Source organism: Ranitomeya variabilis, chromosome 7, assembly GCF_051348905.1.
Source record: "Ranitomeya variabilis isolate aRanVar5 chromosome 7, aRanVar5.hap1, whole genome shotgun sequence".
Classification (NCBI taxonomy): domain Eukaryota; kingdom Metazoa; phylum Chordata; class Amphibia; order Anura; family Dendrobatidae; genus Ranitomeya; species Ranitomeya variabilis.
In genome coordinates, this window is record NC_135238.1 from 41,484,411 (window position 1) to 41,499,878 (window position 15,468).

Genomic DNA, 15,468 nt, shown 5'->3' on the forward strand with positions numbered 1-15,468 from the left:
GTTGTGTTGGATAGGTTCAGATTTGCGATCAGTCCAGTTACCATCCCCCTAGAGCTTGTCCTTAGTTTAATCACTTGCTAGTCTATTTGTGATCCTCAGCCACTAAGGATCATAACAGATGCCCCCTTGTCCCTGTCACCGGTCTATGATTAAAAAGATCATCAGAAAGGTCTTTGTACTGTCCCCTCATATATTTATACATTAACATAAGATCACCCCTTAGCCTTCATTTTTCCAAACTAAATAGACACCTAAACCAAAATAGACACCTGGCCTGAATTGGCAGAATATGCATTGCAGGAGCTTGCTTGTCCAGCTGCTAGTGTGCTATCAGAAAGAGTATTCAGTGCTGCTGGTTCAATACTGACCGAAAAAAGGACTCGTCTGGCTACCCAAAATGTTGATGATCTAACCTTCATTAAAATGAACCAATCATGGATTTCGAATTATTTTGCCCCACCTTTCCCTGCTGACACCTAGCTTTCCTGTAAAAAGGTCTTGCTTTTGGACTGGTCTTACTGACTGTTCCAATTTCTCAATTTGCAGCTGCTGTATGTCCAGCATACCACATTTTTAAACCTCCCTAAATGGGCTGACTCCCCCCCACGGGGCCGTGGTCAGTCACCACTTGGCGCCAGCACCCGTGAGAGTTCCGTTCGTCTGAAGAGGTGGGTGTGCCCACTTTTGGGCGACGGCACAGGCACAGGGTCCCTCATAGTACAATGAAGTGTCTCTGGCGGTGGTGGTGCACACCCAACGTCAGACACACCGTTGTAACATGAGGGGCCCTGGGCCAGTACCGCCGCCCACGAGAGAGTGTCCCCCCCCCAGCTCAAACAGTGCTCTACCACTTGCAAAATTATCTCTCGCTGCTCCACCACTGTTTAGTCTATGCGGTTAAATCCTTCAATGGCACTTCCAATAACAATTTGTTGACATGTATGATGCTAGTAAAAATATTCAGGGGCCCTGTCCTACATTTACACCAGTTAATACTTAGCACCAAATACCAATGCCTGCAAGTCAGCAGAGGAGCCCACCCCTGTACTTAGGTATGCCACCTGTTTGTTTATTTTTTTTTGGGGGGGCGAGACATAAAAATGTATTTATTATTTTGGAGTACTTACTGTGTCAGACACTCCTTCCAATTGTCCTCCGCTGACCACACCAATGCTGCCTGTGCAGCCCTGCAACATAATTAAACCTGCATTGAGCCTAATTTTTTTATTTTAGGCCTACTAAGTCTGTCTGCGGTCCCTCCTTCCAATTGTCCTCCGCTGACCACACCAATGCTGCCTGTGCACCCCTGCAACCTAATTAAACCTGCATTGAGCCTGTTTTTTGTTATTTTAGGCTTAGAAAGTCTGTCTGCGGTCACTCCTTCCAATTGTCCTCCGCTGACCACAGCAATGCTGCCTGTGTACCCCTGTAACCTAATAAAACCTGCATCGAGCCAAGTTTTTTAATTTAAGGCCTAGTAAGTCTGTCTGCGGTCCCTCCTGCCAATTGTCCTCCGCTGACCACACCAATGCTGCCTGTGCACCCCTGCAACATAATTAAACCTGCATTGAGCCTAATTTTTGTTATTTTAGGCCTACTAAGTCTGTCAGCGGGCCCTCCTTCCAATAGTCCTCCGCTGACCACACCAACGCTGCCCGTGTACCCCTGTAACCTTTTTTAAACCTGCATCGAGCCAACTTTGTGGTGTAAGGCCTACTACCAGTGTCTGTCTGCGCCACTCAATACAGCTGTCCTCCTCTTAAAAAAGCTGAGCTGCAATTGTCAGGTTTTCAGCCTATCGGAATTTGAAAACTGCATTGGGGCTACAAGTTTGGTTGGGTTCTACAAACGGTGTCTGCCGCTCCAAGGTGTTCTCCAGGTTTACTTGGTCATGATTAAGGGAGCGTAGTCTCCAGAAACGCGTTGAGATTCTTACCCATATGGCTTGTGCTGAAGTCTGTATCATCTATGCTTAAAAGTATGTGAACAAAGAAAACTCTTTTTTACGGATTCGGTGAAGCTGGACATTCTTTTCTTTTTTGGACTCTATACGCCTGAACACAGCGGGTCCGTGCTCCCGAGGATTGGTTTATGCATCACGGGTGAGCTGGTTTATATTCCTACATACAACTTTCAGTTGACTTTTTAACCAGATCTACTTGTAGAATTAAGTTATACTGCATGGTGAACTCTGTAAAAAAATGAAGTTTAAAAAGAATTCCAGATCTAATGTTTTTTTGTTCATGCAGATGACCAAAGGCAAGAATTAACCCCTTTCCAACATCGGGTGTAAATGTTCACCGATGTCAGACTCCCCCTGTTTGGTGCAGGCTCCGGCGCTGAGCTGCACCTTTCCGGGCAGCCGGGTTGTGTCCACAACAGCCGTGAGTGGAATCGCGATCTACCCATGGCTGTTGACCCGTTAAATGCTGCTGTCAATTTTTAACAGCGGCATTTAACTCGCACTTTCGGCAAGCGTGCTATAACTTCCACCCATCGGTGACCCCATCAAGTGATCACGGGTCGCCGATGGATTGGCATAACAACCAGGGGTCACCAGCAGACGTCTATGGTTGTCATAGCCAGATTGTTATGAGCGCCACCCGGCAAAAAACAAGTCGACATATGGCCATATTGACAGAAAAATAAAAAAATTATGGCTCTGGGAAGAAGGAGAGCAAAAAATGAGAATGCAAAATCAAAAATACCTCTGGTCGTTAAGGGGTTAAACAGTCATCTAAAAGATGTATGTACATAAAAGTGGTAACAGTAAAAACTTCAACTTATCCTATACATTGATAAAAAGCTGCTAATCATCTGCTAATAAAGTAATAAATACAGCTTTTATAATTTATTATTTGCCAAAATATTTCATTACTTGTCATATACCAGCTATATCCAGCTTTGTAAAATCATGTTTTGTTACAGCGATCTGATCCTGCAGAAACCATTTTATTATTAACCCCTTATTCACTCTAGGTCAACATAAATAGGAGGCACTAACAGGTAAGACATTTAAGACCCCCAAGGATTTTACAGGAGGACTATCTGTCAATTTACCCTTAGGGGTACCAAAATAGACCCTGTACTTTTCAGTTGTGCTCCATAGTCTTTTAGAGGGTAATCAAAATCCTTTCGGAATTGTTAGAAGCAGATACAGATTTTTTTTCTTATTGTACGAAAAGAGAAATCTTTGTTTTACTTTTTATTTCCTGCATCAATAATTCACATGAAAATAAACTTTGTACAATTGGTGGAGGAAGCTTGAACTTGAACTTGATGGACCGTGGTCTTTTTTCAATCCATGTAACTATACATCTATGAAAGTATTTGTAAAATTTGTCTTCAGTTTATACACATTTGCCCATTAATGAGATACGAGATGGAACTTACAGCAGAATGTATGTGTCTGCCTCTAGCGCCTCTCACCTACGCTTCCACCTCTCCATTGAATTTAGAAGCACCAACTGTCATTTCCATATCTAAGTAACAGGAAACTCTGTCTTCTCTGACTACAAATTTTATCCTTGAATAGAGAGTGAAAGTTCAATCCAGAAGGACAAATCAGCAGATGTCTCTTATAAGAGATACTACAAAGCTGTATATCTTCATGTGTACTATTGATTTACAAAATAGTAATTAAAACAATGGTTACTCTTAAGGGTCTAGATATTGCAAGAGAGCAATATTATAAATGTTTGAGTGCCTCATATTTAGTTTCCTTGGTACTCCCTGGTCTCTTGGAAGTAAAGACATAACATTAAATACTCAGCGTATTACATAGATATTTCAATATTTCCAAAAAATAATTTTTATAAATGCCATGAATATGAAAACGCACAGAAAATTGTCAGCCGTCAATGAGTTGCCTGCTAGGTGTCGATTAGGGGTTAAATTCTTGAGATCTTTTTAGTCTTGATGTTTTGATGATTCCACCATAGCAATGAAATCTGTAATATAAGACAGAGAATTTAGTGTTTATTTTTTTAATTTTTTTTTAATAAATTTGATTTGCACCAGAATTTTTTAATCTTATTCTTGTGGCCCATATTAATGAATTCTAAAATCATGGAACAGTTTGAAAATTATTATTTTTACCATTACTTTGTGGTACCCTTTTTTTTTGGGGGGGGGTTAACAATTAGGTGTGTAAAATACTCAGACATGTACACTTGCCCAAGGTCAATAATGGGTAAGAGTTCAGTCTATCAAAGGGAGCTGCCTGAAGTGGATCTTGATAATTTGTATATCCAAGTGCATTCAGCATAACCTTTAACAATCTTAGTGACCAAGGCCAAGGCAATACTCGAAGGTCACCCGAGCATGCTCGAGAAATCTCGAGTAATGAGTATATTCGCTCATCACTAGTAATAAGTGATGTGCGTCTTATATAATGTATTATGTACAGTATATAAGTCATGTGATGTGTTAATATATACTGAGAATAGTGTATAGTACAGGATCATTGTAGTTTTATATAATAAGTGGTTTAGCAGACACAACACAATGGGCAGCACTTTGAACACATTTTATAAGTGGTCATAAACTTGTAAATAACTCATGAAAGAATAAAGTTACATTAAAACCAAGGACTCCATTGTTTTTCTTGTGAAATTCTCAATAAGTTTGATGTGTCACATGACCCTCTTCTCATTGGAAAAAATAAAGTTGGATCCAAAATGGCCGACTTCAAAATGGCCGCCATGTTCACCACCTATCTTGAAAAGTTTTTCCCCTCCCATATACTAATGTGCCACAAACAGGAAGTTGATATCACCAACCATTCCCATTTTATTTAGGTGTATCCATATAAAAGGCCCGCCCTGTACAGAACATAAGATAGGAAGTAGTTAATGATAGAACTAGCCCAGTGGGTGGAAACTAGTGTTAATAAAAAGAGGTGCACTTCCTTATAGTGAAGAAGTTAGGAGCTGGAGAAGGGCATAGTGAAGGCCAAGTTCAGGTGCAGTGTGTTGCTAGGGGCAGCAATGGCCAATCGGTCGAAGCAGTGGGAGGCCATAAAGAGTTCCTTGGTGGACATTTCTGTAACGTCTGGCGCCTAGGGCTCGGGCCAGATACCAAGGAGCGGGCCTGGTCTTCTGGCATCACAAGGTCAATGGACATGGAATTATATGGAGGGCAGGTAGTCGGTCCCAGTTGCACTGCCAGAGTGGACAACAAATTTCTGAAGCTGATGGAATCGGTGGGCTTGGGGGTAGTCCAGGACGAACGGGTGTCATGGCTAAAGAGGAGTTGTACTAAGGAGGAAGGAAATGTGAATTGCCCTGCCATATCCCATATGTCACCACTAGGGTTGAGCGAAACGGGTCGTTCATTTTCATAAGTCGCCGACTTTTGGCAAAGTCGGCGTCTCATGAAACCCGACCCGATCCCTGTGCGGGGTCGGCCATGCGGTACGCGATCTTGGTGCTAAAGTCGCGTTTCGTATGATGCGTTTAGCGCCATTTTTTCAGCCAATGAATGAGCGTGGGTAGAGTGATGACATAGGTCTTAGGGGAGTGAACGCCTATCGTCATGTTATCGCTTGTGCGCAGTAGGGATTTGGAATGTGCAATACGAAATTTTCTGTGCTGGGACGGAGGGGAGAGAAAGAGAGAGAGAGAGAGAGAGAGAGAGAGAAGAAAAAAAAATTTCTTCATTGGGTTTCGTGTTTCGGCCGAAACACGACTTTTCACGGTGGTCGGCCGATTTCACTCGACTCGACTTTTAAGACAGTCGGGTTTCACAAAACCCGACTCGACCCTAAAAAACTAAAGGTCGCTCAACCCTAGTCACCACCTAATGAGCTTGAACTGACTAGTAAACATTTACCTGTTGTAAAGAACTTGATGTTCCCTGAATTGTGTGTGTCGGCTCTTGAGGACAGATTCCCCCTGAGGCTGTAGCTGTCAGTAAAATCCTAAGGTATTATTGATTCTTTCAGAGGAAAATTATTCCAACTTTGAAGTAGATGTTTATTAAATGTACATTAAGGATTTAATAATCATAGTATGTGAATCAGCACCGCAGGTATTCCAAGCCAATATAAGATGGGGTAAACCCAGCCCAAGGTTGGTGGTTCTACTCAGTTTGGTGATGTTTTCTGGCGGGATTAGGAACATTCCTGAGTGGGACTGGGGTAGAATTTAACCATACTGATTTTACCAACACCAATGTTGCCCGGTAGGTAGGGGATATATGCAATCAAAGGTTCATAATTGTAAGTAGTGTTAAACACCTGTCTCATCTTTAGGGCCAAGCTTTCCTTTCCTTTTGGCTGCTGAATTTTGTTATGCCCCATGTCAGGTCTTACAAGTGACCTGGTGTTCCTCAGTGATATCCTCTCCCAATGCCTTTTAAGGCCCACTCATTCCGGTGCCACTGAGTACTGTGATTGTAATGTTTTAACTTTCCACCATCCAGTTAGTTCTGTTGCAATCATCTCCTCAGACTCCCATGATATGTACTGTTTGCATTTGATGCTTCTGTGACCTACTGGTTATCCCATTGTTTGTTTTAAGCATCACAAACTGTTATTAGTCTATTAAAATTAAGTTGCAATCTGCTTTAGATTCTATAACTTGTATATGCTGTTTCTGTGATCTATTGGGTAACAAATCGTTTGCTTTAAGCATGATGAACTGGTTTTAGAGACTGTTTACATTACGCCACAATATGTTGTGCATTCTGAAGCCTATATCTGAGTTCTGTTTCAGACCTGCTGTTTTCCTCTTCATCTGCCCTCCTAAATCTATGACTTCCAGTGTGTCTTTCCTTGCTTGTTTGCTGTTATCTTGCATAGCCTGTTGTCCAGGACCTTACTGTTCCATGCGACTCCATGTCTGTTGTAAGAAAGCACCTGGGTCAGTATGCCCACCCCGACCTGTGGCTGTATGAATCCATCTCACCAGGTGAGCCTATCAGAATACTTATACTATGGATTTCAAAAGTATAGTGCCAATGATACTGTTGCCATTGGGTACCCAGGATTTATCAGGATTGGATTTGCAGCTTACTGTGAACCAATGGGAGCTTGTGTAGGATGTGCAAAACCTCTCAGATCTTTTGGATGCCCTGTCTTAGACTGCTGAAGTTTCACCACAGGCTTCTTAACGCTTGCCACAGCCGGATTCCTACCTGGGACATTCTGCTTGGAGAACATCTCCATATTTATCTACTCTTGCCTAATTTGAGGGAGATCCTAAGGCATGCCAGGGCTTTGTGAACCAATGCACCAAGCACTTTGTGCTTTGTCCCCAACATTTTTTTCTGTCATGTAAAAAGTGGCATGCTTTTTTCTTTGTAAACTGGAGATGTTTTGGCGTGGGCTGCATGATTAAGTGAGTGGGGCGATGCTATGATGCATTCTCAAGCCTCCTTACTTTCTGCCTTTCATAGAGTTTGACGAACCAGGTTGTGTGCACGTAGCTGCTGATTTCATATTGTGACTTAATATCTGTGTGACATTATGCCATCCAGTTCTGTGACCTGTGTGCTGAATTGGACTGGAACAATGATGCTCTCTTTGCTCTATGTTCCATGCTGGCCTATCAAGAAGAACTTGCTGGTAGAGATTTACGCTCATTCCTTGATGATAATATTTTCTCTTGTCACTTCACTGGATTTATGATTTAAATAATGGTTCAGGTAAAAAGCTCTAGATTCCCATGTCCCACATTCCAGATCGTCTTGAAAATCAGTTTATTATTATCATCTACCAATAGATCCCGTCGCCTGACTGACTTTGCTAAAACTGTGGTGAACAGGATGATTTTTACATAAATTGTTACATACGGAAGGCCAAACAGGGAAACTTTAAACCCTAGGCAAACAAGGAGGAATCGCCTCGGGAATAACTCTGTCATCCGCTAATCACAAACTCCTTGTACCCATGTCTGTTTGCTTTGATACCTCTGTATTCACAGAACAAAAGTTCATTGATTCCGGAGGTTCAAAGAATCTTATTCACCACCTCCGGCCAAAAGGCTGAAAATTCCTTTTGTTTCTTTGATGATGGCTCTGAAGCAAAGCTACGCAAATGACTCTGCAATTCCTGGTAGTTCTATCCAATTTTGAACACAGAAGATGATTCTTCATATTGGAGCACTACACGTTGAGGATATTTCTATTTTTAAGTTTACCACTTTCTGATGCACCAGTGCTTTTGGGACTTTCATGTCTATGGCTACATGCTCCAGTCATTGAATGGTCATGTAATCAGAGGGTCTAGTTGGGATCGTCTTGATTTCATAACTGCATCAAAGCTCTACCTCAATATCCTTCTCTGAAACTCCTCACTGCCTCCTCTTCTTCCAATCTATCTGCTCCCTACCAGTACTTTTCAGATATCTTCTCTAAACAGAGGGTCAAGATACTAAGTCCTCATTGAAAAAATCAAAGATAAAAACAAAATAAGCAAATAACCTGCTGTAAGTAAAAAATACCAATAGTACATGAAAATAACATAGGGTACTTAGTTAACATAATTTTGATTTAAAAAAATGTAAAAGCCATCCCACCGCATCAAGGTGACCCTATTTGGGACGGTCCTAACCTCTAGTATTAAAATCTTACGATTTGCCAAGTGAGGTGGATGATGGACACCCAGTCATGGGGATCTACATGAATGTAATGTCCAGCTGAAAGAAAAGGGAGGCCGTACCCTTATTTGCACAGAGTGCAAAAGTCTGGCAACAAAAACCTAAATAAATGAACTGGGATATAAGTTCCATAATATAATATAAGGGCTCAGTGTGGTACCCTGCATCAAAGGCAGGGACACGGCCGATGACGTACTTGTACGTCATTAGTTGTGAAGGAGTTAATTAAAAAAAATCATAGTTGACAACTCTTTGTAAATGTTCAATATGGTCCAAGAAAAAGGGGAGACCTACTGAACTGCCAGAATAGATGGCAAATCTTAAATGCACTGTGGGCTTCCGGAAAGTAATTACAAATTTAGGAGGTGGGTAACAGGCATGCATGAGTTTTGGAAAGGTGCTAAGCTTGGAAAATGGGGGCATGGTCATAAGAAAAAAAAAATAACACTGTGTTTCACTCTCCACAATCAGCAGAATTTTGGAAGGCCATCCCTAAAGATTAGCAAGTCTGAATGATGTACATTGTACAACATATGTATTTTATACAGCAAAGATATGTAAGTGGTACGGCACCTGTTCACAAAAAAATACACTAACAATGCATTAGGCAAGAACCTAAACAGGTCTAAAATTTATATAATAAAAACCTTCCTTACCATCTAGTCCAATTTTGCCTGTATTATTAGGGTCACCAGCTTTCATGAAATCTGCAGTCTCAGCAGCAGTCAGCTTCCTGGCACCAGGACCGAAGTTCTTCAGGAAATCTCTGATAATTAAGAACATGTGTTGTGAGAGTCTTAATATTTTCATAATTGCTATCACAATAACTGAAAGCTCAGATTATTTGGTGCTTGGCTAAAAGTTTCCAAAATTATTAGATTTATATGTGGTGCAATGTAAGAATCTACTTCTGCTGTTTTAGAATAAAGCATTTAAGCTGTGTCCTTACTGAATGTCGTCTTCATCAATGAAATGTCCTACTTCTCTGTCGAGGATATGGAAAACCTTCTCGATTTGCCTTTTCGACAGGCTGCTCATACCAGTTGTCCGGAAGAATCTTTTGTACTCAAATGGGTTGCCACCTTTATAAACAAAATAATAACTTTATGCAACAAAGCCAAAGTAGACTAACATGAACTTAAAGAACTGTAATCCATCCTTTTTTCCTTGATTTTTTTTAAACATTCCTATATACATTTATCATTTATAAGTACAATAATGATCATGCAACAAATATAAATGAAAGTGTATTATTATTATAAATCCTAAGAATTACTAAAATATTAGGATAACAGATTAAATTTCCTGACGTTTGAGTTTTAGTAAATTCTTGTGTTCATCATGAAATAATCAATCTGGAGACTATTCTTATATGTTAGCCTTTCTGATTTGGACACTTTTTAAATTATCAGAGTCCTTTTAACCCCTTTACTCCCCTAATACTGTTTTCACCTTCCTGACCACTGTCACTTTATGTGGTTACAACTCTGGAATGTTTCAACGGATCCCGCTGATTCTGAGAATGTTTTCTCATCACATATTGTACTGATAATGGTAATTTGTTCGATATGACTTGCATTTTATTTGTGAAAATATTGGACATTTGGCAAAAAATTGGAAAATGTAGCAATTTTCAAACTTTTAATTTTTATGCCGTTAAATCAGAGAAATATGTCACACAAAATAGTTAATATATAATATTTCCCACATGTCTACTTTACATCAGCACAATTTTTGAACATATGCTCCCATCGCGTTGTGCCGATGGGAGCGCAGAGGGAGCTCACTCCCTGTGCGATGCCACTGTCACTATTGAAAGCGACATCACAGGGGTTAAATGCCCATGATCGGTGCTAGCTAGCCTGTACAGTGGGCACGCTCCTGGCTGAATACAATGCTCTGCGTGTCAGTACATTGTGGTTTACCTCAGCTCTATCAGCTGTTAGTTGTCCACACACATCTCCTCTGCTGGTTTCTGTATGCTCAGTGATGTCAGTTGATTTCCTTAGTGTATGGCACAGATGCACAGGATGATCAGCTGACAAGGCAAAGGGAGCTCAGTAAAATCAATGCTTCTCCTTCTCTGTCAGCTGGTTGTCCAATGTGCATGGCAGCATCAGCAGTTCTCAGTGTTTACCACATTGCTCCTTTTTGCCCTGTCAGCTGGTTCCTGTGTGCTTAGATACATCGGCACTTCTCATGCCCTGTCAGTTGGTTCCTATGTGCTAAGTGACATGGGCATTTCTGCCCTGTCAGCTGGTTCGTGTGTGCTCAGTAACATCGGCACTTATCCTGAACTGTGAGCTGCTTTCTGTTTGCTCAGTGACATTGGCACTTCTCCTTGTCTATCAGCTGGTTCCTATGTGCTCAGTGACATCGGCACTTCTCTTGCCTTAACAGCTGGTTCATGTACACAGTGATTTGGTCAGTTTTCCTCAGTGTATAGCATAGACTCACAGGACAATCTGCTGACAAGGCAGAAAATGACAGTTAAAAAGATGTCACAAAAACCTTGAGTAAACCCTAAAAAAAAATGCTGGTGGCCAATACTTTTGGAAAAACAAACAAAAGATGCATCATGAAAAAAAGCCGGTGTTTCTCTACTATTAATACTTGATTACCAAACATTTTAAATTAATACCTTTATATATCGCTATTATTTTCTTACAGAAAGGCTAGGATTAGGTTAGGTTCACATTGTGTTAACAGCAGCCAGTTCAACACATGCATTAAATGGGCTGCTGTTAACGCAAGTGCTGACATGCCATCGCACTAGCGCAGATAGAGCTAGCAGATGCTCTATCTGTGCTAGCGGTGACGGACCCAGAAACACTGCAGCCCGTGTCCCAGGGTCGATAGCTCAATGACGGCACATCGCTAGCGCACACCCATTTTGGGCGTGCGCTAGCGATGCGCCCAAAATAGAGATTAATGGCAGCATTTACGGACTGCGTTACACCGCGTTATGCCGTGGTGTAACACAGTCCGTCTAACGGACACCTGTAACGTAATGTGAACCCAGCCTTAGACAAACAAATGTAAAGTCATCTACTTTCCATCCAGAAAAAATGGATGATTTTCATCCATATTGTCATTTGTCCTTCAGCCATAAGCCATCTCAGCGTCAGACATATGTTAGTCTTTACATTCCTATGACATCTGTGTGACCTCCGTTTTAATTCAACAGATGAAAAAATGTACAAAACCAGATATAGTTTCTTTTGCTAATAATTGCATTGTATCTATAAAAAATGAATAAAATAAGGATGAACCATGTGGGATCCATTTATTTTTGTGCATCCTAAGACATGAATGGGCAAGTTTCATTGAAAAAGGAAAAAGAATAGTATCATCCAACCCCCTGTGCTTTCTGATTTTAACACACACGTAAATTCTGCTCATCTGTACCTTGCCTAATAAATGATAGTGACAATAATAAACAATAAACCTAGTATAATTTCTTAATTTGGAATGTTACTTACCCTGTATATCATCTAAGGCTTGTTTAATATCCTTAGGATTTAAAATGTCAGTAATAGGCTCCATTGTGCTGCTAGTATACATAAAAAAAGAAAGTTTTCAATGGCAAAAACGTCCAAACTCTTGAATATTTTGCTTCACAGGTTACAGTGACTATAAATGACTGAGTAAGAAGTAGGAAAAGTTTCCAGATTTCTGATTCTAACCCTGAGTCACAATGTAAGTACGTTACAGAACACTCACCCATGTGACATTAAAGGGATTGTCCAGGCTTGGGACAAAAAGTCTACACTCTTGCAAGCATGCAAATAACATACATTCAGCCATGTGACCACTGACTAGCATGGGGAATACCGGGAAATAGTGAGTGTCCACACTCAGTTCGGAATTTGCAGTCAGATAAAGTGACTGTAAACCCCTTTAATACATTTTTGTCCAAAACACAACAATATTGCTGTAGTGATACATTTATTAGCTTACCAGAAAAATCATATATGCAAGTTTTTCGAGAATAGTGGACCATTCATCTGGCAGGTTTGTCATAACTTTCCTGATAAAAGGTCCACTGGGATCAGAAAGCTAGAAATTGTATTTCTTTTGTATATTTTGCTTCTATCTTACTTTTGCCTTTTTGACATAAAAATATATAACATCACTTAATTCCATCTATTTTTGCTGTATATCAGTATACTCACCTGTGACTTGTATTCTTGATTTAATGAAAACTCTGTACAGACGGCTCATCGCTGTCTATATATACCGCATATAGGGTGGGACACATTAAATAACATAACAAATGACAAAGTTATTATCTGTTGGAGGAAGATTAATAGCTCTGATTACATCATACTTGAATATGATTAGAAGTCCTTCACAAGTAGCTTAGAAATTCAGATAAAAGTTTTCTGTGTAAGAGAGTGGGAGAATAAGCTGCACCCCCTGAAGATCATATCATAATTGTATTGTATTGTTTTATGCATTTCTTAACTGTTGCATTTATTTTATAAGTTTACTGTGAAAACTAATGCTATTTCTACAGTAGCTGCAGGAGTTTTGGTATGGAAAGGACTTTTCGTTGGTGCAACCAGTACGGCCGCAAAGAGGCCCAAAGGGTAAGGGGGTCCATTTATACCAGGTGAAATTTTGGATTTTTAGATCTTGTGCTGCAAAGGGCCCATATATTATTGTTGCACAGGGGCCGTTTTCATTCTGTGTTCGCCAGTTCTATGGTCCGCATTTTGTATGTCTGGATTTGTTGAGTCCACATAATACAGAGAAGAGTAGAAGTATTTAAACGCATCAGCAATGTCAGGTAAGAGGTGTTTACTTCATTGCGCCTGGTCCATAATTGAAGGAACATACAGTGGCATGTAAAAGTTTGGGCACCCCTGGTCTAAACTACTGTTATTGTGAAAGGTTAAGCAAGTTGAAGATGCAATGATCTCTAAAAGGCCTAAAGTTAAAGATGACACATTTCCTTTGTATTTTAAACAATATATATATATATATATATATATATATATATATATATATATATATAGATATAGATATTGCGTGTGTTTTTTCACTGCACTGTATGTTATTTAATAGTATTTTAGGGTGTACACAGCATTTGAGGGCTAACGATAATGAGCGGGGGCGCCATTTCATCATCAGCTAGGGTGCCAACTCTGCCTTGGTTACTACCTAGTAGCAGCCTCTTTTGGAAGTATCACAGCTTGCAAATGCTTTTTGTAGCCAGACAAGAGTCTTTCAGTTCTTGTTTGAGGGATTTCCATCCATACTTCCTTGGAAAATTCTTCCAGTTCTGTGAGGTTCCTGGGTTAAATTGCATGTACTGTAATTTTGAGGTCTGGCCACAAAGTTTTAATGATGTTCAGATCTATGGGAATGTGAGGGCTATTGTAAAACCTTCAGCTTGCACTTTTTGAGGTTGTCTATTGTGGATTTTGATGTGTGTTTAGGATCATTACTAGTGATGAGCGAGTATACTCGTTGCTCGGGTTTTCCCGAGCACGCTAAGGTGGTCTCCGAGTATTTGTGAGTGCTCGGAGATTTAGTTTTTGTTGATGCAGCTGCATGATTTACAGCTGCTAGCCAGCCTGAGTACATGTGGGGGTTGCCTGGTTGCTAGGGTATCCCCACATGTATTCAAGCTGTCTAGCATCTGCACATTTTGCAGCTGCTGCGAAAAAGCTAAAACTCCGAGCATTCACAAATACTCAGAGACCACCCGAGCGTGCTTGGGAAAATCCGAGCAACAAGCATACACGCTCATCACTAATCATTATCCATTTATAGAAGCCATCCTCTTTTCATCTTCAGCTTTTTTACAGATGCTGTCATTTTTGCATCAAGAATTTGTTGAATTTTCATTGAATCCATTCTTCCCTCTATCAATGAAATGTTCCGTGCCATTGGCTGCAACAAAACCCCAAAGCATGATTGATCCACCGTCATGCTTAATGGTTGGTGAGATGTTCTTTTCCTTAAATTCTCTGTCCTTTTTTTCCACATATACCTTTGATCATTGTGGCCAAAGAGTTCTACTTTAACCTCATCGGTCCACAATGCTTGTTCAAAAATTCATCAGGCATGTTTAGATGTTCTTTTGTATACTTCGGACACTGATTTTTATGGTGAGGATGGAGGAGAGGTTTTCTTCTGATGACTCTTCCATGGCCATATTTGTGTAGATGTTTCTGAAAGTCTTTTGCAGTAAGGTGAGGGTTCTGATTTGCCTCTAGCAAACCTACGAGCGGTTCACAGTGAAATTTTGCTTGGTCTTCCAGACCTTATCTTTACCTCCACTGTTCATTTTAACTGCCATTTCTTAACTACAGTTTAAACTGAGGAAAGGGCAACTTGAAAACGCTTTACTATCTTCCTTCTTATAGCCTTCTCCTGCTTTGTGGGCCTCCACCATTTTCATTTTCAGATTGCTAGGCAGCTATTTAGAAGAACCCATGGCAGCTGTTTTTTGGTACAAGATTAGAGGAGGCTGGGTTTTTATAAAGCTTTTAAATTTGCATAACCTGGCCTTTCCAAACAATGATAGTAAACAAGCCATATGCATAACAATTATTAAATAAAAAGGGGGAAATATCAGAAAAATCAAAACTTTTCCTTCTACAATTATTGTCTTTTTCCTGAGGGAGAAGTGAATCGGTGCACATCAGCTTTCCAGACTGCCCTCACATGTGAACGCTTTTGCTTGTGTCACCCAACTTTTTATTGTCCTAATGTCCTCATATTTCCAGGATCACCCGGATTCCACCCCCCCCCCCCTGTGGTCCTAAGTCCAGCATAAGAGCAGGCAGATGCCAAGGGTTTGTTTCCTCAACCAGGTTAACAGCAATGTATGTGTGACAAGACTTCTGTATGTCTG

The 15,468-nt window shown here is 40.5% G+C and overlaps 1 protein-coding gene across 1 annotated transcript; it reads right to left on the minus strand.

Moving 5' to 3' along the window:
- Nucleotides 1-3,192: 3,192 nt before the first annotated feature.
- On the minus strand, nt 3,193-12,794 carry LOC143784910 (parvalbumin beta-like). Its single transcript, XM_077273539.1, has 5 exons — nt 12,776-12,794; nt 12,083-12,153; nt 9,550-9,682; nt 9,257-9,366; nt 3,193-3,950 (listed from the first exon to the last, which is right to left on the minus strand). Exons 2-5 carry the CDS (start codon nt 12,144-12,146, stop codon nt 3,910-3,912), a joined length of 348 nt encoding a protein of 115 aa, XP_077129654.1. The 5' UTR covers nt 12,147-12,153; nt 12,776-12,794; the 3' UTR covers nt 3,193-3,909.
- Between the last annotated feature and the right edge of the window lie 2,674 nt (nt 12,795-15,468).

Excerpts from the sequence above, each read along its gene's own strand:
- LOC143784910 (XM_077273539.1), bottom strand. The coding sequence starts at position 12,146 with ATGGAGCCTATTACTGACATTTTAAATCCTAAGGATATTAAACAAGCC. Across the intron at positions 9,683-12,082 it reads AGCCTTAGATGATATACAGG|GTGGCAACCCATTTGAGTAC; the intron begins GTAAGTAACATT and ends TTGTTTATAAAG. Across the intron at positions 9,367-9,549 it reads ATTGATGAAGACGACATTCA|AGATTTCCTGAAGAACTTCG; the intron begins GTAAGGACACAG and ends CTTAATTATCAG.